This window comes from Stigmatopora argus, chromosome 18 (assembly GCF_051989625.1).
Source record: "Stigmatopora argus isolate UIUO_Sarg chromosome 18, RoL_Sarg_1.0, whole genome shotgun sequence".
NCBI lineage: Eukaryota > Metazoa > Chordata > Actinopteri > Syngnathiformes > Syngnathidae > Stigmatopora > Stigmatopora argus.
This window is the reverse complement of record NC_135404.1, coordinates 1218848-1242912: the sequence shown is the minus strand read 5'-3', so window position 1 is coordinate 1242912 and position 24065 is coordinate 1218848. Positions and strand designations below refer to the sequence as shown.

Here is a 24065-nt window from a genome sequence, read left to right as displayed (position 1 = left end):
ATGAAACGGACACTGAGTGGGAATCGAACCCAGACTACCCGCACCAAAATCAGGCGGAAAAAACACTACACCGTTGGTTGGCAAGTATGGTATAGTAAAAGTATATTTAATCATTTATTTTTGAACCAGTGGGGAGGAAGAGCCGAAAACTGCTGAGAAAGAAGAAAGCCTATGAGATCTTTCGGACAGCCGCATTGGTTATTAGTTGCACAGCGATTACATATTTATTGGTGAAGTTGAAAATTAAATCCAACATTTTTTTTTACTAGGTTCAACACGATCCCAAATCACCACAGCTGACGCCACGGTTGAGTGTCAGCATTATCTTTCGGAACCCTACCTTCCCAGAGGAGAAAATCTGCTCACTTACTGGCCCACATGTTCCACAGTGTATCCATCAGAAGCTTCTAATGGTGTCCCGCGAAGGACTCCCCGGGAGGCGTTCCAATCCATATCGACACAGCCAGACTCGTGCCATGGGAGGTGCTTTTTTCCTCTATTTCCCTCAGTTTTGACTCTTTTTTTGGTTTATTTTTTCTCTCAGTCTGCCCAGTACTGCCGGCAGCTGGGTCTCTCCTTCGGCGAACTTGCCAGCCTCCCAATAGCGAGTCTAGCGCTTCTGAGGATTACCATTAGGTGCCTTGGGTGAATCTACAACAACAACAGCAACAAGAGCAACAACAGCAACAACAACTTATCCAAATACATTTAAACTGACAAAACAATACTTAACATGCCTGCAACATCAATCCGTTTTGAAAGCGAGTCTTCTCCAAAACTAGAGAGGTTGTGTACCAAAGGAGAGCCAGATTGAAGCCAAGCACTGTTGAATTCATACTTTTTTAAAATAAAAATATTTAAACAATCTTTCTGCCATCCGTTAAATCCTCCATTTGGGACAAATTTGGAATAGTTCTGATTCATTCATTCATTTGCTGACGCACTTTAACTTAACAAGTGTCGTACAACGGGGGTGCTGGAGCCTATCCCAGTTGACTTCGGGTACGAGGTGGGGGACACCCTGAATTGGTGGCCAGCCAATTGCAGGGAACAAGGAGACAAACACCATTCATACTAACACTTAAAACTATGCGGCAATTTAGAGTGTCCAATCCAACCTACCATGCACGTCTTTTTGAATGTGGGAGAAAACCAGAGTACCCGGAGAAAACCCATGCAGCTCCAGGGAGAAAATGCAACCTCCGCACAGATGGACCAACCTCATACCTGTCAATTTATACGTTTTTCCCGTATTTTATACGTTTTTTGATCATTTCAAATTGTGTACGCCGTATAACAACTTTTGTACGGGATTTTTTTTAAGTACGTTTTTTGTAAAACGGATCTCGTTTTACGCATTTCGGCTCTAATCCGGATCGTCTCGGTCACTGGTAGCAGACGAAAACGTCATCGTGAACTGCTAATATTGTCATGCTTTAAGCATGATATGCGCACACGCATTCCCCTTTCACACGAAACAGGAAACGATGAAATACATTCACGGTCGCGTCACGACAACGCGGCGCGACCATAACACTTTTACGTGCACCCTATGTGAGTAAATATGTGTCGCGTTGCATTTGTACGGTTTTCTATTGCTTAATACGGGGAATTCCAATCATTAATACGGGGAGGAATTGGCCCAGGTTGACAGGTATGCAACCTGGATACGAACCCAGAACTGTGAGGCCGATGTAATAACCACTCATCCGCCACGGTGCCTATAGATGTTATCATTTGTCCTAATGTCTTAGCCATTAACATATCTGTTCACAATCACTGTACTTAATACTTATTAAAACATATAACAATGCAAAAATACATGTTTAGTCTCCAACATCAAGGTAGAGCCACTGTACTGTTGTCGTGAATACATATTCAGAGAAAAAAATAGATCAATACGTAGTTGAGAACTTGGTTAAAAACTGAAACATGTCTATGTTTATCCAGCAGATGGTGATCTTGCGAGGTGTTAAATGCCTCGATACAGTGATTCAAACCAACGCATGCGCAAACCCCAGTTTAAGTTGTTGATATCGTGCTTAGTGTGGTGTTCTCCACAGCTTGCCCCTTTCCAACCCCGAGTTTAACAAGAAGCGGTGGTTTTATGTGAGTGTGGATGTGCTAGTTAAGAGATTTTCTCTATGAGGGGCTAATGGAAGACACACGGGATTTGGTAAGTGGAAGGACGAATTTGGGCCGCAACCCTCCGATGTAAGATCAAACACGATCGGTTTACTTTCGATGATCCTTTGTTGTTGTCTTTTCTTACGGTCAGAGCAGGTTCTTTCTTTCTTTGGTTCAACTAAATAATATGTTGCACAAAATCAAGGGGTGTCTGAAATAACAGCACGCTTCAGACACCCGAGTTAATTTTTTTGTCCCGTTAAAATAATCGGTATACTTACTCCATAACGTTTCCGCTAACAAGCTATGCTACTGTTGAGCACCATGATTGTGTACTATTTTGTACTTTATATATGATATATACATATATATATATATATATATATATATATATATATATATATATATATATATATATGTGTGTATATATACATACATATATACATACATATATATATATATATATATATATATATATATATATGTATATGTATATATGTATGTATATATGTGTATATATATATATATATGTATATGTATATATATATATATACATACACATACATATATATATATATATACATACACATACATATATATATATATACATACACATACATATATATATATATATATATATATATATATATATATATATATATATATATATATATATATATATATATATATATATATATATATATATATACATACACATACATATATATCAGTGGCGGGCCGTCAGGGCCTGCAAGGCCTTCTCTGCTGGCCTAAGAAATATCTGAATCATATTATATTTTGTCCATCAATACTTATTATTCCAAATGGTCTGCTAGCTTCCTTTCATTGCTTTTCCCCCTGTTTGCACTGCTTCCAGATGTGTGTGTGTGTTTTCATATTGATGCATTTAACCAATCACATTTCAGCCATTATTTGTTGCCAGATCAGATCTGCCTCAAAGCCTTCACAATCAGTTCTTGCGGGCTCTGCTGCATTAAACTAGACTGTTGCTTTTAACCAATCAGATTTCGAGTTGGCAACCCCACAATGATTTTTCATAGGCGTTAGCATTTTGCTGGCTGGGACATGTCATTGCTTTCACAAACTATGATTGGCTAGTAGGCGGGCCAAAGCAGCCAGAGATCGCAAACTCCACCCACATGGCCGACAGTGGCAAAAACAAATGAATTCTGTTGCAGATTTCTCTCACAAAGCTATTTTCCAGACTGACTTTTCCAGAAAAAAAAATGGACATAATTAAGAAAGGGCAGTCAACTCCGAAACTAGCAAGCCTGTTACAGCCTGGAATATGGTGTGTGCGGCACTTTCAGTGTGCTAACTTAGCTCCACAAGTAAATAGTATATTGTTGTTTTGATTTAAAGCCATTTTCAAAACGGACTATGCCAGGAATATGACAGGACAGGCTCGACTTTCATCATTAGCTTCGATGGCGATAGGAAAGAAGGAAGAAAGAAAGGAGGATGGATATTGTGTAAAAAGGATTTTTGGTGAGTAAAATATGGCCATATTCCTAAATAATATTTCAATTGTGGGCCAAGTTCTGATATCTGAAAAGCTCCAGTGTTTGTATTTAAGCTCCAGTGTTTGTATTTAATCACAAAATGCTGCTAGGAAGTGGATTTTACCCCAGTTTAATTTTTGGCGTTTCACCATTGACGTCCAGCGCTGTCTTTTCCCGGGAAAAATCACCCCCCTGGCCTGGTTGTAATGTGATGCTAGGAAGTGGCTTTTACCTAATTTTAGTGCATTTTTTTGTCATTTCACGTATGGACGTATCGACGTTCATCGCTGTCTTTTTACCGGGGAAATAATACTCCGGGCCCGGTTCTGATGTCTAAAAAGCTCCAGTATTGGTATTTAATCAATAAATGCTGTTTTCGGCTGGATTTTACCCCATTTTCGGGCAATGTTTGCACGTACGCCATTGACGTTCATCGCTGTCTTTTCCCGGGAAAATCACCCCCTGGCCTGGTTTTAATGTCTGAAAAGCTCCAGTATTTGTATTTAATCATGAAATGCTGCTAGGAAGTGGATTTTACCCCATTTTTGTGCATTAATTTATTGATTATTTTTTATGTGTTGCAGCTGTAGCTGCAGTAGAGGTTTTATAGCCATAAAATAGTTTTTGAGGGTTGGATTGATACGTTTAAGGCGCTACCAGAAAATGCACCGCCCGCCACTGATATATATATATATATATATATATATATATATATATACATATACATACACATATATACATATACATACACACATACACATACACAATGTCATAGCTCTTGAGTTTATCCAGTTATTTCTACAACTTTTTTCTCTCATAGAGTGATTGGAACATATACTTCTTTGTCACAAAAAACATTCATGAAGTTTGGTTCTTTTATGACTTTATTATGGGTGAACAGATAAAAGTGATCAAATCTGCTGGGTCAAAAATATACATACAGCAGCGCTAATATTTGGTAACATGCCCCTTGGCCATTTTCACTTCAATTAGGCACTTTTGGCCATTTTCACTTCAATTAGGCACTTTTGGGGTTTAAGTCCGGACTTTGGGAAGGCCATTCGAAAACCTTAATTCTAGCCTGATTTAGCCATTCCATTACCACTTTTGATGTGTTTTTGGGGTCATTGTCTTGTTGGAACACCCAACTGCACCGAAACCCAATCTTCGGGCTGATGACCTTAGGTTATCTTGAATAATTTGAAGCTTATCATCCTTCATTATCTCATTTTCTCTCTGTAAAGCACCAGTTCCATTTGCAGCAAAACACAGCATACTTGGGGTTAAAGGCCTCACCTTTTCTCCTCCAAACATGTTGCTGAGCATTGTGGCCAAACAGCTCGATTTTAGTTTCGTCTGACCACAGAACTTTCCTCCAGAAGGTCTTATCTTTGTCCATATGATCAGCAGCAAACTTCAGTCGAGCCTTAAGGTGCCCCTTTTGGAGCAAGGGCTTCCTTCTTGCACGGCAGCCTCTCAGTCCATGGAGATGCAAAACACGCTTGACTGTGGACACTGACACCTGTGTTCCAGCAACTTCTAATTCTTGGCAGACCTGCTTTTTGGTGATTCTCGGTTGAATCTTCACCCTCCTGACCAATTTTCTCTCAGCAGCAGGTGATAGCTTGCGTTTTCTTCCTGATCATGGCAGTGTTGCTCTTGGGACCTGCAGCTGCTTTGAAATGGCTCCAAGTGACTTTCTTGACTTGTTCAAGTCAAGGATTCACTTTTTCAGATCCATGCTGATGAGCTCCTTTGACTTTCCCATTGTAGCGTTTGTGGGCGTTTGCATCCAATGAGCCCTATTTAAATGGCCTCAGAGAAGTCACCAGCTGTAGTCACTCATAATCACTCACAAGAAGTTAAGAGGCCTTGCTATGAAGCTCATTTCACTGACACAACTTTCTTAGTCACCAAAATTGCTAATTCGTGTTGCTGTATGTATATTTTTGACCCAGCAGATTTGATCACTTTTTCTGTTAACCCATAATAAAGTCATAAAAGAACCAAACTTCATGAATGTTTTTTGTGACAAAGAAGTATCTGTTCCAATCACTATCAGAGACAAATCAGAGTTGTAGAAATTACTGGAAACTCAAGAGAGCCATGACATTATGTTCTTCACAAGTGTATGGAAACTTTTGACCACGACTGTACATTGTATGTATTTTTTTTAATTGAAGGCTGAACGCACTCCACGTTCAGAGCGTAAGCGGAGGGATTCCTTTGGGATGTTTGATGGCTATGACAGCTGTAGTGAGGAGTCAACAAGCAGCTCCAGTTCAGAGGACACCGAGGATGAGATTGTGCCCTCTATTCCTGCTAATCTTCCAATCATCAAGAACAACGGACAGGTTTATACTTATCCGGATGGAAAGACTGGAATGGGTTGGTACACAATTTATGTAACATTTTAAATCGTGATGGGTAATTGATTGGGTTTTGTTTATTTACAACTGTAACTTTTTAAACGGTTCCTGTGCTTAAACGTTTAAAAAAACAAACAACTGTACACCTAGTCCAAAAACAGTACAATTTTACTTTCAAGGACAAATTGAATGCAATATTAACTTAAACTGCATTCACACCAACAAAGTTTTTTTTTTCGTTGTGTGGTGTATTGCGAGTGGTGATGCATTGTTTCCAATTTTACCAAATTCGGTCACTCAGAGATGTTGCATGATGAATAGTCACGGTGCAAAAAATGCTTGAATTTATCTTTAGGCGATGATAGGGAAGGAACAAATCAATTACAGTAATACCTTGAGATACGAGCTTGATAGGCTCCAGCACCCCCCGCGAGTGATAAAGTGGATAAAGCGGTTCAGAAAATGAATGAAAAAAGATCTATGAATACAACATCTTCATAAATGCCATTAGAATATGCACAAATCCGACTTAAATTTTACCTTATTTTACACATCTGTCCTCACTTCTCATTCTCGTTTAAATGACTTTTCTGCTGAACGTATCACTTGAGATAGTCAAGTTTCCATTTATATGCAATATTTTTCCATGATTTTGCTTTGATTTATTAATAAGGGATAGCACATATTATTGAACATATTTATATTCATGTTAATGAACATATATATGTAAGATTGTAGCCAAGGGCTAATTTCCATTTATAGTCCATTGTGTAGGTTGAAGACAAAAGATCACATACTAGACACAGTGCATACCAGTCCATACTTTTGCCAATAAATCGATATTAGTGTCAGTTGCCATTAAAACGATATCTTCCTCTTCAACTAAAACAAATCTCTCCCCTCTTAACGAAACCCTAAGTTCGTCTGTTATTATAACTGTCTGGCGACGAACTGTCCGGCGACGAATTGTCCGTCGACGAAATGTCCGGTCGCGATTATATATGGATCAATATTGAGCCGAAACAGCTCTCGCAACTACGGCAAGCAGCCCCCGACTCTATTTCCGGTGCGCGGTGAATGCTGAGATATTTAAAACGGCATTTCATTTTGGTTCAGCTCGATCTAGCACATTAATTGTATGTTCGCCGTCATTCCCAGTGGAAGTTTCAACTGTGGTCTGAGCTTTCAGGAAGGCAGGAATTACTGACACGATTAATGATGACTTTGGTGAGACGGAGCGTGCGTGTTGGATGCCGCATTTGCCCTCCTGTTCAACATGAGTTATTACGCTATTGCTGTGTCACGAAAATACTAATACTTAACCTCGGAGAAATGAAAAAAAAAACAGTTGTTTATTCATGTTGGGAGTGAATGGAATTGTCAGAAAGCTGATTTGTAATCTATTAATAAAGTTTGGCTGGCCTATCTGACTGTTTTGTTGCCATTCCCTTTAGTGCAGCACCCTCTAGTGGATGCATAACGTAAACCCAGCCTCTACTGTAGACCTGTATAATGCGGCGTAGTAGACCAGTGTAATGCGGAGCGGTGCGCCTTATATATGGAAAACATAAAATGCGTCATTCAATGAGGGTGCGCCTTCTCATGCGGTGCACCTTATAGTGCGGAAAATACGGTAATTACAGTGATCCATGAACATTGTTTTTGAATTTTTTATTAAAAAACAGGAAATTCCAATCAACAACTGAAATGCTTCATCGTAATAAGAAATGTGCATGTTGCAAAAAATTACAATATATGTATTCTTTTGTAATTGTTAAAAATTATCTATTTAAATGCCTAACTATCCACAGTCACCCCCTTGCATCTTTTTGTTTCACAGCCACCTGTGAGATGTGTGGAATGATTGGAGTCAGAGATGCTTTCTATTCCAAAACAAAGCGTTTCTGCAGTGTTTCCTGTTCTAGAAGCTATTCTTCCAATTCTAAAAAGGCTAGTATATTGGCAAGACTCCAGGTAAGTGTTTGATACTAATGTCTACAACCCTTTGAATTACCAGTAGTGGTGGATGTTCACTCAGTTGTTTAATTGTGTAGAGGAAAAAAAGCAAATCTTAGATATGTCACAAGCCTTAACTAATATCAAATGGTAGCTTTTCTAGCTTCAAGAAATCAAGCATTTGCAAATAATTGTGGTAGTCCGTAACATTTACCGTATTTTCACGCCTCACTGGCTTCAAGGACGCTGTCTCAGTTGCGGGTGCAATTTCTTTATTTTGGTCACAATGGGCGCAACACATGGTTGTGCTAGTATGAAACATGCTAGCATTGATGAGAGAGCGACAGATATGGTGTTTTCAGGACTGATACCGATTATTAGTGGTAGAGGTGACCAATAATTAATATTTGGAACCAATGTTCATTTGCAGTAAAAGTTAAAAAAAATAGTAATGCAAGCACTGAACTTTAAATCAAACATTTTCAATCAAGCACTTTCGTGGCTTCACTACATTGTGGATTTTTTTCTTTAACATAAAAAAAGTTCATAAAAAGTTCAAAATCCAGGTTGAAACTCGCATGCGGAAGCCACACGGAGCTGATGGTGGAATTTCCCAGAATTTTTTTCAAGCTCATGGCGACGTGTCGGCAGATGCCATCGGCCTTGCATTTTGGGGGGCAGCGATGACTGGACGACACGAGGGGCAACGTAGAAGATCAGATTCCATTTAACTACGGGCACCGGGCCGACGTCGTTGCACTTATCCGAAAATAGAGCTGTCTGGACGGCTAATTGACGGCTGGACGGCACAGAAGACGGAAGTGGACCTTACACTAAACCTAATTCAAATTTTGTTTTGAATTTTTATACATTTCTCCTGGGTTGGCTCTATTTGCCCCGCCTCCACCCTGACTTTCAGATGCAACCTATCGAGGGTTGTTTGCTTTTTTCTTCCATTCAAAATATTCCAAAAATGATGCACACAAATGTCCCCACTATAGGATAACGCACGGCCAGTTGCCAATGAGAAGTAGTTTATGCTCCTCTCCTATTATCGAGCAAGCTCCTCCGCCATTCTGCACTAATTAACGGGAAGAAAAAAAAAACTGAAAAAATGCAACGCTCGTTGAGACATTACACGAGGGAGTTGCGACGGGAAAGACGGTGCCCATGATGTTCTTATGAGCAGCGTCTCGCGTCCGCTGTATGCTCATCAAAATTTGTCTCGTATCTCAAGATAAATATTTGGTCAAAGTTTTACTCGTATCTCAAATTACTCGTATGTCGGGGCACTCGTATTACTGTACTAGAAATGCTAGAAACATTCAATATGGATCACAGTTTGAAGCAAAATGTCCCAGAGACAACATGATCATAGCCATGGAATATGGCAATCATCTTGACAGTTTCATGTCCTTGACAGAAGCATTTATGTAGCAAAAAAGAAACAGCTGTCACAACTGCCCATAAACATCTTCCTAGTGCGCCGAAAACCTATCGCAAAAGCTTCTCCTGAAAAGCTCCCCTACGGCGCTTCCTGAAGATTACTTCGATGATCCAATGCCTCTCGAATCTGACAAAAAAGACTTGGACCAAATCTCCCAATAACCTTTTTATTTTTATTTTATTTAAATCAACCAGAGACGACCTATTTTCACTGAGTACAACAGTACAATCGTACCTCTACTTACGCAATTAATTGGTTCAAGAACTTTTATCGTAACTTGAAAAATTCATAAGTAGAGGTGTACTTTATATGTAAATTCTCTAATTCATTCCACGATCCTCACACAACTACCAACTTAACCCTTTAAAATTGGTCAGTGTCCCAATTTGTATGAAAGGTTTGAGGAAACACACAAAAATGAGAGAACATTATAAGGAAATGATTCACTAATGTCTTAAAATAAATAAAGCATATGAAAATGTGCTCTGCGCCGCTGAAATAGCTTCCTCCGCGGCCATTATAATGGGAGATATGATGTCTGTCCGCCAGATGGCGGCAATAGCCCGTTTTACCATGGCCGAAAGCTGTCCACTTGCACTATGTGCAGCGTAACTTTTCTACGTTTTTTAATCACATAATAAGGGGGGGTTCGTTTAGGGGTGGGGGGGGCTAGTTTGGGGAGATGTCCCAGGACAAGAGAGACCCTAAGGCCCTTTTCCCATGGTCAGGAGTGGGACATGAGGGTTGACCTCAACAGGCAGCTCCGATTCCCCACGGACATCATTCCGCCCAGACATCGTGGTATGGTCCTCCAAAGCAAGAGCGGTGCACCTCATAGAACTAACAGTACCACCAGAGGAAGGGAATGAGGCCTCCTTCGAGTGCAAGTAGGCCAAATACTTGGACCTGGCAATTGGTTGGAAGTGCACCATCTACCCAGTTGAGGTTGGCTGCCGAGGCTATGTCGGGCTGTCAACAACACGCCTCCTGAGGGAGGCAGGGGTGACTGGAGGCAACCTGGGGAAGGCCATAAAAAAACTGTCAGAGAAAGCAGAGAAAGGCAGCTATTGGCTCTGGCTGAGGAGGAAGGACAGGAGCTGGGGAAACAATAACTAACCCCAACAACGGCTGCAGAAGACAACAGCTATCAGCTGCAGGGGTGAAAGGGAGAAGTCTTTGTCACTGCTTCGCCACCATCAGAGGTTCCAGGATTAAATGAGCGAAACATCAATAATTGGTGGTTCCTGGCTGATGACCCTGCAGTTGACACGTGGGCACCGGAGGAGGTGCGACAGGCAGCAATGCCAAGCAGAAAAAAAACGTGTACCTGTACCTCAACTGTATTTACATTTTTTATATATCGATTATATTTAGATATTAATACATTACAGTCTTGTCATATGTAATATTTAATAAATACGCTTATTGATCATTGTACTTGTGCACTTGTATTCCTGTATAGGTGCAAATTATTTATTTTATAACATGTATTCCTTAGTTTAGTATCCACTCATCGTTTTAGTATACATTTTTATAAACATATATTTATTTTAAAAAAAGTTAGCGAGAGAGACCACATTTTAGTATACAGTCAGTCATACCTGTACTTACGAAAGCCTCTATGCGAAATTTCATGGTTACAAAAGCTTTTTATATGCAAATGAGTGCCTCGAGATAAGAAAAATATCCACGTTACGAATAACCCCAAAAAGTACGTACATTCCTTATCTGCTATTTTATTTTGAAAATATTGTAGCAGATGCATTGATTCTCGCTTTAGAAGCTCACTCCACTATATACTGGGCTATCAATGGCTGTCTCACAACAACCGTCCTTTTTCTTTAACCCATTGTCTGCTTAAACTTATTTATGTTTGGGAAAGCTGTGGCCGAGTGCCTCGACCTGAACTGCAGCCTTCGGTGGGCGAAATTGTGTCGTGGGGGCAGGTGATGGGCCATGTGGTCAGTAATAAGGACGTTGTCGAGTTAGTTGGTCCATGTGCACCAAAATGGAAGCATGAGTAAATGCAACGCTCGGCAATACACGAGGAATTCAACGAGAAGGGAGGAAACAGCCACCATCGCACAAATCAGAAAAAAAACTGGGCAGAAACAAACTTTCCGACTTTGTGGAGAGAAAAAAAACATCCTGAAGAAGTTCACGAGTCGTGCCCACTTTGATGACGTTTGTCTTGTGCATTTTAGAAACATTATTAAAAGAACCAGTAGTGACAGTGAAAATGGGGGTAACATTATTTCAAAGAAATCATAAAATGTTAGTTTGTTGTTGATTAATGTTGTTGATTGAATTGTTAATGATGTGTTTATTAAATGTGTGTTCATGTTTGTGTGCAATCTCTATGTTGCATCCCGGTACCTTTCTCTTGTTCCCATGCGTTTCAATACGGCTCATTTTTGTGTTTCTCTCATCTTTCTTACAAAATTGGGACATGTTGACCAACTTTAAAGGGATTAGTTTGTAGTTGTGCAAGGACTGTGGAACGAATTAGAGAATTTGCGTATAAAGTACTGCTATACTTAAGAAATGTACAATTCACGAAAAAACTTCTGGAACAAATGAATTTCCTAAGTAGAGGTATGACGGCACTTTTTTTTCAGCGAGAGAGAAAACCCGGCCGACCCGCCCCAAAGTAATGATTGACATTTTAGGCCCAACCCAACCCGACCCCAATTTTTGGTCGGGTTCGGGCTTAAAATTTCACCTCTACCCCGAATTTAATAAAACAACGAAAAGATGTGTAAGGTCTGAACGGATTTGGGAAGCTGTCTCAACGGTCGTTCTCTTTTCAAGACCGCTTCCCAAATCCGCTCTGACATTACACATATTTCTTATCCCGAGGCACCCATTCGCATATTAAAAGCTTTCATAACCTGGAAATTTTGCACCTACAGGCTTTCGTAAGTAGAGGTATGACCGTATACTAAAATGTGGTCGCTCGCTGACTTTAAAAAAATAAATATATGTTTATAAAAATGTATACTAAAACGATGTGTGGATACTAAACTAAGGAATACTTGTTATAAAATAAATAATTTGGATCAAACAGAACGCGCTGTAATGTAACTACTAAACAGGAGCCGCAGAGCTACAGCATGCTCTGCACACGTCACGTGAAGACCGACCACCCTCTTAATAATCTTCCCTTCCGCAAGTCTGCATCTATTTTGACCTGGTATCCCCAATATGGAGTAGCAAGAAGTTAAGGATAAACTAAAGACAGGAGAACTGAAAAGACAAACACACACCGGTAAGAGTGAGGTGTGGAAAAGCTTCAAATTAATTGTTGAATTTGCGACAGAAACTTCCATTGGCTTCGCTGAATGTAGTCAATGTGGCGCTCTGCTTTCATTTAACAGCAAGAAGAATGGCACCTCGATGCTGAGCCGCCATTTAAAAAGCTGTACTGGCAAAAGTGATGATCGTCAAACATCTATATTATCATACAAAAATATGTAAATGTTTATACAGTCTTATTTAACTTAGATTTCGTTACAAAAGACAGGCTTTAATTTGTTATCATAAATCACCCCTCCTCGGGAGTCCCGAGTCTTCACTGATAAAATATGAAATTATGGGTTTGCTTCGGGCTCGGCATGGTTTTTTAGGCCCAATCTTACCTCTAATTTGGGGGCCCTGATTACATGGACGTCTCAACTCTAGAGGGAGGGGTAGAAACACAAGTGAGACATCTGAGTGTGTTTATCTATGTGCGTGCGTGTATGTAATACATGAATTTAATACATGTGTACCAAAACACGTCCGAGATAGTCAAAACAGATGAGGACTGAAATCAGGAAGCCTTGTGGATTGTCCGTGGTGGTGGGCAGATGCTGCAGGTGCAGTTCCCAGCAGTCTACGGGGTTCTTGCTCCTCTGTGTTTACACTAACAGGGGTTCCAATGATCCAAGATGGATGGGATTAATCCAAGATGGCGGCGCGCACGGGTGCAGCGGCTCTTTGCTCTCCAGTTTGGTGCTTTGTTTCCTCAGTCTTATTGTTATTTACGAACATCTGCGAGGAAAACGTTTTTACAGTCGCCAGGATTTAATAACTCTCGGTAGGAGATGCAATATATCCATCACAACAGATTACCAACAAACCTACAATATCCCTGAGGACATCTCGAGACCTCTGGGATCTCCGTGGATAGTCAGTCCACCCAGCGTACGACGGAGGCGGCGAAGGGAAAGAAAGCAAAAGCGGGGATGCTGGGCGGGCCTAGCTGCTAAGCTAAGGAAACAACCGCACAGAGCACCGCTTCCGAGTATCTTCTTGACCAACGCCATGATGATGATTTGGAACTCCAGCTTGCTACCAACAGCTTTGTCAGGAACTGCAACATTATTGTCATCACACCAGAGGAGATAAAACTAGACTGTTTATTCTAACATTAAACATGCTTATAGAGCCACACCCCTCCCTCACCTGGCTAGTTCCGACCATCGCTGCCTGTCCCTCACGTCCTCATACACCCCACTCCGGAGGCTAACAAGGCCACAAATAAAGAAAATAAAAACATGGCCTGAGGACGCCCTTCCTCAGCTGCAAGACCTGTTTTTCCCGCACCATTTTGGAACTTTTTGAACACCACAACCTTCAGGACTACACGGACACTGTACTTTTCTATATCAAAAAGTATGGACACTGTCACTGTTAATAAACGTATCCGGGTTTTTCCTAACCAAAAACCCTGGATGATCGGTGAGACACAGGCACTCATTAAACGCCATAACACCGCCTTCAGATCAGGGGACAAGTTACAATACAGCGCTGTCAGAGCAGACATGAAGAGAGGCATTAAAAGGCCAAAGCAGCATATACAAGGAAAATTGAGGAGCACTTCACAGAAAATATAACCCAAAGATGTGGCAGGGAATACGACACATTACCAATTACAATGACAATAATAAGGTGTCTGTTAACACAGATGCCTTACAAGCAGAGGAACTGAACCGTTTCTTTGCCCGCTTTGAGACTGACAAATTGGATTCAGTCTCAACACATCTGACAGCTGAAGCTTCAGGAACATGAAGTGAGACAGGTACTGCGGACTGTGAACACCAGGGAGACTGCTAGCCCTGACGGCGTATCTGGGAAGGTGCTCAAAGCCTGTGCTGACCAGCTGACTGACAAATCAGACTCAGTCTCAACACCCCCACCACCACCCTGCAGCAGTACACTGAAGTTTCAGGAACATGAAGTGAGACTGGTTATGCGGTCTGTGAACACCAGGAAGGCCCTGACGGAGTACCTGGGAAGGTGCTCAAGGCCTGTGCTGACTAGCTGGCCTGACTGTTCCCTGCAACAATCCATCATCCCCTCCTGCCTGAAATCTGCCACCATTATCCCTGTCCCCAAAAAGCAAACCATTGACAGCCTGAATGATTACAGGCCTGTTGCACTTATGCCTGTGATCATCAAGTGCTTTGAAAAGTTGGTCGCCCGCCACATCAGGGACACAATCCCTCCCTCAGTTGACCCTCACCAGTTTGCTTATAGAGCAAACAGGTCCACTGAGGACGCTATCGCCATAGCTCTACACAGAGCACTCAGCCACCTGGAGCACCATGGGAATTACGTGATGATGCTTTTCATTGACTATAGCTCAACCTTCAACACTACAATACCAGACATTTTGGCTGACAAACTCTCCCACCTTGGACTATCCTCTTCCAGCGGCTACTGGATTAAGAATTTCTTAATCAACCATCCACAAACTTAGATTTGGTCCCTACCTCTTTTCCTCCATTACACTGAGCACTGGCTCCCCTCAAGGTTGTGTACTGAGTCCTCTTCTATACTCCCTGTACACTAACGACTGTACACCGACCCACCACTCAAACTTCATCATCAAATTTGCCGATGACGCCACTGTGGTCGGACTGAGGTCAACAAACTGTCTTCGTGGTGTTTGGTGAACAATCTCACACTAAACACCTCGAAAATTAAAGAAATAATCCTGGACTTTCGCAAATGCAGCACAGATCTGGCCCCATTCCTCCTAAATGGAATATGCGTAGACAGGGTCCAGTCCTTTAAATTCCTGGGGGTCCACGTCACGGACAAGCTCTCCTGGTCTACTAGCACCACAGCAGTGGTAAAGAAGGCCCAGAAGTGACTCCATTTCCTGAGGGTACTCAGGAGGAATAACTTCGACACTACACTTCTGGTAACCTTCTATAGAGCCACTGTGGAGAGGATCCTGGCATACTGCATTACAGTGTCGTACGCTGGAAGCACGGCAGCAGACAGAAAAGCCATCGGCTGCTCTCTGCCCTCACTGGATGACAGTGTTCCAACCTTGTTCAACTTAGATTTAGTTACAAAAGACAGGCTTTTATTTGTGATCATAAATAACCCATCCTCCCCCGACTCGAGTCCTCACAAATAAAATATGAAATTTCCCTCGGGGCTTGGGCGTGCAAATCTTGTTAATTGTTCTGGCCGGGCTGAAAATGAATTTCCGCGGGCTGGGTCGATCTTACTTCTAATGCTGCTCATCATGCTTTGACAAACTTGCCGCATAGTTTTTACTTGGTTCCTACTTTGGACACAGCTAACTTTGAACAACCAACGTACTTTGCAACATTACATGACAATTTCCATTTTCATATCATAGTTCCCATTTCAGGTCACGTGTTGGAGCCGTGATTCAGATCAACGTGGTGCTACAGCTCACTAAAGTCTTACCACTTATTTTTAACTACAGACTAGCTGATCAAACTGATGCAGACATTGCTTTCCGGAATTGTATATTACATCTTTATTTTCCTCAAAATCTGCTTGGTTGGATAAAGTAAAATGTTACCTATAATCACAATTTCTTGATTATTTTGTGTTCCAAAACCAGAAAGTTTGTTATTGAATTGAATTTGGTTTTTGATCATATAAACTGCTTTTCTACTACACAATAAAACAACTGGGTGAATATACACAGGGACTAGCAATTCCATCATTTTTGCCATGCGTTGTTTTATGCAACAGTAAACCAAACTCATCTTCCTCTCTCTTTGAATTTAATAAGGGCAAGCCTCCAACGAAAAAGGCTAAAGTATTACAGAAACAACCTCTTGTGGCAAAGTTAGCAGCTTATGCTCAATACCAAGCAAGTCAGCAGCACCAGGCCAAATCCAAAGCTGGTATGTATGTTGAGAAATGATTTGGAAAGTAACAATATTCATAATATTGCTATATTGCAAGTACTTCAATGACATTGTAATCTCGTCTCAATATTTTCGTGATTCTGTATAAACCAGGGGTGGCCAAACCGGTCCTCGAGGGCCGCTGTGGGTGCAGGTTTTTGTTCCAACCGATCCATCCCAGGCACTTTGACCAATGAGATTTCTGCAGAAAACAAGAAGCACCTGACTGCAATCCACTGATTGCACTTGTAGGACACCAGATTGGTGAAAAGGTGTCCTCTTGATGGGTTGGAATGAAAACCCGCACCCACTGCGGCCCTTTGTGGAATAGTTTGGACAACCCTGGTATAAACCATTGGTGATTAAGTCATGGCATATTTAAGATTGGTGGCCAAAAAATGGACTGCAACCAGGATCGAAATATTGACGAGCACAACCTCTGGGCTTCCAGATAACTGCTTAGAATGTAGAACAAGCTGCGTTATCATACATTTTTTTACATTACAATTAGAAAAAACAGCGGCTAATAAAGTAACCTTCGCAATGATCATGTGACCATAAAGCATATGGAGTCTGTTGCATACTTAAAATTAAATGGGTATACCTACAGTCTTAAAATTTAAGGTCTACAACTTGCATTGGATTATATTGTTGCATGAATCAGAGAATCATTTTTAGCAAAGTAGGCTAACACATCACCTTATCATGGTGGTGGGATTTGTGTGTCCCAGTGATCCTTGGAGCTATGTTGTCTGGGGCCTTGTGCCCCTGGTAGGGTCACCCATAGCAAACTGGTCTGCGATGAGGGACCAGAAAAAGAATGGCTCAGAAGACTTCTTATGACAAGAAAGATCAATGAACTACCGATTTCCCTCGCTCGGACGCGGCTCACGGGGGCCGCACTCTGGAGCCAGGCCCGGAGGTGGGGCATGATAGCGAGCATCTGGGGGCCGGGCCTACACCCATGGGGCCCGGCCGGGCACAGCCTGAAGAGACGACATGGGTTCCCAACCCTCACATGGGCTCACCACATATGAGAGTGGCCAAAGAGGTCGGGTGCGTCGAAAGCTGGGTGGCACCCAAAGGAGGGATCGTTGGCGGTCCGATCCCCGGCTGTAGAAACTGGCTCTTGGGACGTGGAATGTCACCTCTCTGGTTGGGAAAGAGCCTGGACTAGTGCGTGAGGTCGAGAAATTCCGGCTTGATGTAGCCGGGCTCACCTCTACGCACAGCTCGGCTTCTGGTACCAGTCCTCTCGAGGGGCGTTGGACATTCTTCCACGCTCACGGTGAGAGGCGCCGAGCAGCCCCCCGGCTCGTTGCCTGAATGCTGGGGTTTACCCCGGTAACGAGAGGGTAGCATCCCTCCGTCTTTGGGTGGGGGAACGTGACCTAACTGTTGTTTGTGCGTATGCACCGAACAGCAGTTCAGAGTACCCACCATTTTTGGAGTTCTTGGAAGGGGTGCTGCTTTCCGGGGACTCCCTCGTTCTGCTTCAATGCTCCAGTGGGCAACGACAGTGAGACCTCGAGGGGAGTGATTGGGAAGAACAGCCACCCTGATCGAAACCCGAGTGGTGTTCTATTGTTAGATTTCTGGCAGCTGACCGGTACCGGGTGGCCAAGCGGCACGCGGGTCTGCTCGTCTCTGAGGCAAAAACACGGACACAGGAGTTCAGCAAGGCCCTGGAGAAAGACTTCCGGGTGGCTTCAAGGAAATTTTGGTCCACCATCCGACGTCTCAGGAGGGGGAAGCATTGCACCATCAACACTGTGTATATGGGGATGAGGCGCTGCTGACATTGACTCGAGATGTTATGAATCGGTGGGCCGAATACTTTGAAGACCTCAACTCTACTTGCACGTCTTCCCATGAGGAAGCAGAGCCGGGGGACTCTGGGGCGGTTTCTCTTATCTCTGGGGTCAAAATCACTGAGTTGGACCAAAAACTCCTCGGTGGCAAGGCGCCGGGGGTGGATGAGATCCGCCTCAGGGGTTTGGTGGAGCCTCTGCTGCGGAGGTCAAGACACGTCGACTCATCATATCTTTTCACGATAACCGTTTGACCATCACTTGCTGGAAAGGGTTAGGGTGACATTACTTGGCCAATCAGTGCTGCTAGGAATTTATACATCTTGAAATTTAAAAAAAATCCGATTTTACTCCACACTAAAGTATGAAACTGGTGGGGTTCCGTGTAATGCACATATGAAATCGGTGTTGTTAGGCAGCTCTGACAAGGTTAAGAACCACTGTTCTAAAGGCTCTGGATGTCTCATGTGCTTTGTAGACTTGGAGAAGGCGTTGAACCGTGTCCCCCGGGAGTCTTGTGTGTGAACGCAGCATTTGCGAGAGGCTTAGGTATCAACATTAGACGGCTATATTTAGATTTACAGAGCCCTGTGTGCCAATGTCGCCCTGATACGTTTGCAATATTGATGTGACTTGGCAACTTTTCAAGTGAAGTCTCTTGAGTTTGTGTAGCAGCATCAGGGCTTCAGAGGTCCTCTGTCCAGTTTGAACAGATGTGACCTCTGTCCATGGTGCTGACTGACCAGTAAAACAATGATTTAGGGAAGCAATAATTCGGTCTAGTTCCTATGTAATGCTGATTAACGAATGTTGTTTAATGTCGGCTTTTCTCCAATGAACATAGTTTCCTATTCAAACAACAATAAATGAACAAACCAATGGTGATAAACACATGGCCTTAATGTTGTAGTAGCACCTCTGGTCAGTTTGTTGTGCTGTCCATTGAAGAATCTGCCAGTATTGAATAGACAAAAGTCCACAGAAAAGCTTAGACAAGTCAGTGTGTGAGGTTAACTCATATTCTGCCATTGACGGCAATAGATGTCCAATCCATTTTCATAGGGCGATTGGCAATTAAAGAGCCCATTCATTCACTGTGCTTGTCAACAGGACATTTCTACCAGAGTTTCCACTTTAAATGGATTGGTCGTTATGCAACTGCATTTGAACTGCACTTGAGTTTTAGTTAGATTTATTGGATAAAGGGACTGGGATTGAAATGTAAGAAAAAAAGACAATTGAAGGTGAACATTTATTTTCAGATTTACTTTCAACATTAAGAACATATTATTATTCAACGAAAGAAATTGAGAGTGATGAGTGGCATGTTTATTAAGCTACTGTACTGCTGCTGTGCGTACACGTGCAAGGTGCTATTTTTAACACAGTAGAGAAACTCACATTTCAGTGGGAACTGTGTTGTTGTTCTCCAAGTTACACTCCAACAAAGGTCTAGAGTAGTGCGTCATCTATCGGGGAAACAAGAGTATTGCAGGGCAAAGGGAAATGAATGAGGTCATTGATTTTTACTATAATTTGGACAACGTCGGCGGGCCGGATTAAAAAGGCTAACGGGCCGTATATGGTCCGCGGGCCATAGTTTGAAAAACATGTACACAAAACGCCAGTAATACGCAACTTATTGATAATTTTGATATTACATATTTAGATATTAATGCTCTGACATTGTCAATGCAATCAATGACAAACTCTCTCTTTAATGATTATAATTTTGAGAGCGATCGAATCTGGGAGGGAGCGAATCCGGCGACGAATAACATGTACACACACCAATAATACGCAACTTATTGATAATTTTGATATTAGATATTTAGATATTGATGCTCTGACATTGTCAATGCAATCAATGACAAACTCTCTCTCATGATTATAATTTTGAGAGCGAGCGAATCCGGCGACGAATAACGTGTACACATGCCAATAATACGCAACTTATTGATAATTTTGATATTAGATATTTATATCTATAAATGTTCTGACATTGTCAATGCAATCAATGACACTCTCTCTCATGATTATAATTTTGAGAGCGAGAGATTACCTGGTTGATCGCTTTCAACAGATAACTCTCTCTCTCATGATTATAATTTTGAGAGCGAGCGAAACCGGCGACGAATTGTCCGTTCGACGAAATGTCCGGCGACAAACTGTCCGTTCGACGAAATGTCCGGCGACGAAATGTCTGTTCGACGAACTGTCCGGCGACCAAACGTCCGTTCGACCAAACGTCCGGGGACAAAGTGTCCGTCGGCCAAGTGTCCGTCGACAAAACGTCTGGTCACGTCATATTTTATATTCTCTTTTCCTATAAAGTAAGATAACGTAGTTACTGTCATAATTTAATATTCAAATCAAATCAAAATCAAAAGCCTTTATTGTCATCATACACAGCTGCGTATAACGAAATTGGCGGTGATACTCCAAGCTTTTCAACGTGTGTTTTCCAGTAAAAAACATAAATAGTAGTATAAAAGTATAAAAAGTCACACCCCAGCTAGGTAATTCTAAAATATTGCACATCATTCTAAAATATTGCACAGATTCTGAAATATTGCACAGATTTCTAAGATATTGCACATTGTTATTGCACACCCGGAAGTTATTGCACAGAAGGGATTGTGTGTCGTGCTAGCTCAAGTTCAGAGTCTGGATGGCTGTGGGAAAACAACTGTCCTTAAGTCTATTTGTCCGTGCTTTGTGAGACCTGTAGCGTCTGCCAGAGGGCAGCAGCTGGAACAGGTTGTGACCAGGGTGGTATGGGTCCCTGACAATGTTCCTGACTCTGCTGAGATAGCGAGGGCTGGCAATGTCATCCAGTGAGGGCAGAGAGCAGCCAATGATCTTCTGGGCAGTGTTGATCACTCTCTGCATGGCCTTTCTGTCTGCTGCCGTGCTTTCAGCGTACCACACTGTAATGCAGTATGCCAGGATGCTCTCCACAGTGGCTCTATAAAAGGTTACCAGAAGCTTAGTGTCCAAGTTGTTCCTCCTGAGTACCCTCAGGAAATGGAGTCGCTTCTGGGCCTTCTTCATCACTGCCGTGGCGTGGTAGACCAGGAGAGCTTGTCCGTGACGTGGACCTCCAGGAATTTGAAGGACTGGACCCTGTCTACGCATACTCCATTTATGAGGAGTTGGGCGAGATCTTTGCTGCTTTTGCGAAAGTCCAGGATTATTTCTTTAGTTGTCGTGGTGTTTAGTGTAAGATTGTTCACCAAACACCACGAAGACAGTTTGTTGACATCATCTCTGTAGGCCGACTCATCCCCTCCTGAGATGAGTCCAACCACAGTGGTGTCATCAGCAAATTTGATGATGGAGTTAGACTGGTGGGTCGGTGTACAGTCGTATGTGTACAGGGAGTACAGAAGAGGACTCAGTACACAGCCTTGAGGGGAGCCAGTGCTCAGTGCAATGGAGGAAGAGAGGTGGGGACCAAGTCTAACAGTTTGTGGACGGTTGGTTAAGAAGTTCTTAATCCAGTAGCAGATGGAAGAGGATAGTCCTAGGTGGGGGAGTGTTTCAGCCAGAATGTCCGTTATTATACTGTTGAAGGCTGAGCTATAGTCAATGAAAAGCATCCTCATGTTTCCATGGTGCTCCAGGTGGCTCAGTGCTGTGTGTAGAGCTACGGCGATGGCGTCCTCTGTAGACCTATTTGCTCTGTAGGCAAACTGGTGAGGGTCAACTGAAGGAGGGATTTATCCCAGATATGGCGGGCGACCAACTTTTCATAGCACTTCATGATCACAGGCATGAGTGCAACAGGCCTATAGTCATTCAGGCTGTCAATGGTTGTCTGTTTAGGGACAGGGATAATGGAGGCAGATTTCAGGCAGGATGGGATGATGGATTGTTGCAGGGAACAATTGAAGTTCTTTGTGAAAACACCAGTCAGCTGGTCAGCACAGGCTTTGAGCACCTTCCTAGGTACTCCGTCAGGGCCTTCCTTGTGTTCACAGTCCGCAGTACCTGTCTCACTTCATGTTCCTGAAGCTCCAGTGTACTGCTGCAGGGTGGTGGTGGATGTGTTACGACTGAGTCTGATTTGTCAGTCTCAAAGCGGGCAAAGAAACGGTTCAGTTCCTCTGCTAGTGAGGCATCTCCGTTAACAGACACATTATTTTCATTGTAATTGGTTATATGTCGTATTCCCTGCCACATCTTCTTTGGGTTATTTCCTGCGAAGTGCTCCTCAGTTTTCCTTGTATATGCTGCCTTGGCCTTTTTAATGCCTCTCTTCAGGTCTGCTCTGGCAGCACTGTATTGTATCTTGTCCCCTGATCTGAAGGCGGTGTTATGGCGTTTAATGAGTGCCTGTGTCTCACTGGTCATCCAGGGTTTTTGTTTCGGAAAAACCCGGATACGTTTATTAACAGTGACCATACCGTTTTTGATAGAGAAAAGTACAGTGTCCGTGTAGTCCTGGAGGTTGTGGTGTTCAAAAAGTTCCCAAATGATGCGGGAAAAAACGTGACCGGACGTTTCGTCGAAAGACGTTTGGTCCCCAGACGTTTCGTCGAAAGACGTTTGGTCCCCGGACGTTTGGTCGACCGGACGTTTGGTCGACCGGACGTGTGGTCGACCGGACGTTCGGTCGAGCGGACGTGCGGACGTTCGGTCGAGCGGACGTTCGGTCGAGCGGACGTTCGGTCGCGCGGACGTTCGGTCGCGCGGACGTTCGGTCGCGCGGACGTTCGGTCGCGCGGACGTTCGGTCGCGCGGACGTTCGGTCGCGCGGACGTTTGGTAGAACGGGTTCGCATGGAATTGATACATTTTAACATTGGGTGAATAGGGTTAGGGTTAAACAAATGAAAGTCTCGTGACTCAAACCTCGGGACTCGCGAACCTGGCGACCAAACGTCCGTTCTACCAAACGTCCGGTCGACCAAACGTCTAATCGACCAAATGTCCAATCGACCAAACGTCCAATCGACCAAACGTCCAATCGACCAAACGTCCGGTCGACCAAACGTCCGGTCGACCAAACGTCTGGGGACCAAACGTCTTTCGACAAAACGTCCGAGTACCGGGAAAAACAGTCCTGCAGCTGAGAAAGGGCGTCTTCGGGCCATGTTTTTATTATCTTTATTTGTGGCCTTGTTATCCTCCGGAGTGAGGTGTATGCCGGGGTGAGGGACAGGCAGAGATGGTCTGATCGAGCTAGGTGATGGAGGGGTGTGGCTCTATAAGCATGTTTGATATTAGAATAAACATGGTCTAGAGCAGGGGTCGGGAACGTTTTTGACGAAGAGAGCCATAAACAATTCATATTTTCGAAAGTTATTCCTTAAGAGCCATACTCCAAATTTAAAAGTCAAGTGGAAAAAAAGAATACTTTTGACAACATTCTTATGCAGTTGCTAATCAATGAGTATGCATTCTAGCAGTCTAATGCAAAAAAGAAGATTAAAGCAGCACTGGACGTAGTATCTCAGTTCTGTCACCAGCGGGTTCCATATTTTAGCTCACAGGTTAGCAAAGAGCCAGATGCACCCATCGAAAGAGCCGCATGTGGCTCCCGAGCCATAGGTTCCCTACCCCTGGTCTAGTTTTATCTCCCCTGGTATGACACTTCACGTACTGGATAAACTTAGGCAGAAGTCTTTAAACCTGCTTTGTTGAAGTCACCAGCGACAATAAAGA

At 42.9% G+C, this 24065-nt stretch overlaps 1 protein-coding gene across 4 annotated transcripts in view; it reads left to right on the top strand.

The window, feature by feature from the left end:
* Window positions 1–2000: 2000 nt before the first annotated feature.
* mbtd1 (mbt domain containing 1) overlaps window positions 2001–24065 on the top strand; it is a 142032-nt gene continuing 119967 nt past the window's right edge. For 2 of the 4 annotated variants that reach the window (XM_077625641.1, XM_077625639.1), the window contains exons 1-4: window positions 2001–2176; window positions 5834–6038; window positions 7860–7993; window positions 16468–16582. In XM_077625641.1, the coding sequence (XP_077481767.1) occupies window positions 2156–2176; window positions 5834–6038; window positions 7860–7993; window positions 16468–16582 (475 nt within the window). In that variant the 5' untranslated portion in view covers window positions 2001–2155. The remainder of the gene's footprint in view (window positions 2177–5833; window positions 6039–7859; window positions 7994–16467; window positions 16583–24065) is intronic. The other 2 variants (XM_077625638.1, XM_077625637.1) reach the window with 1 other exon arrangement.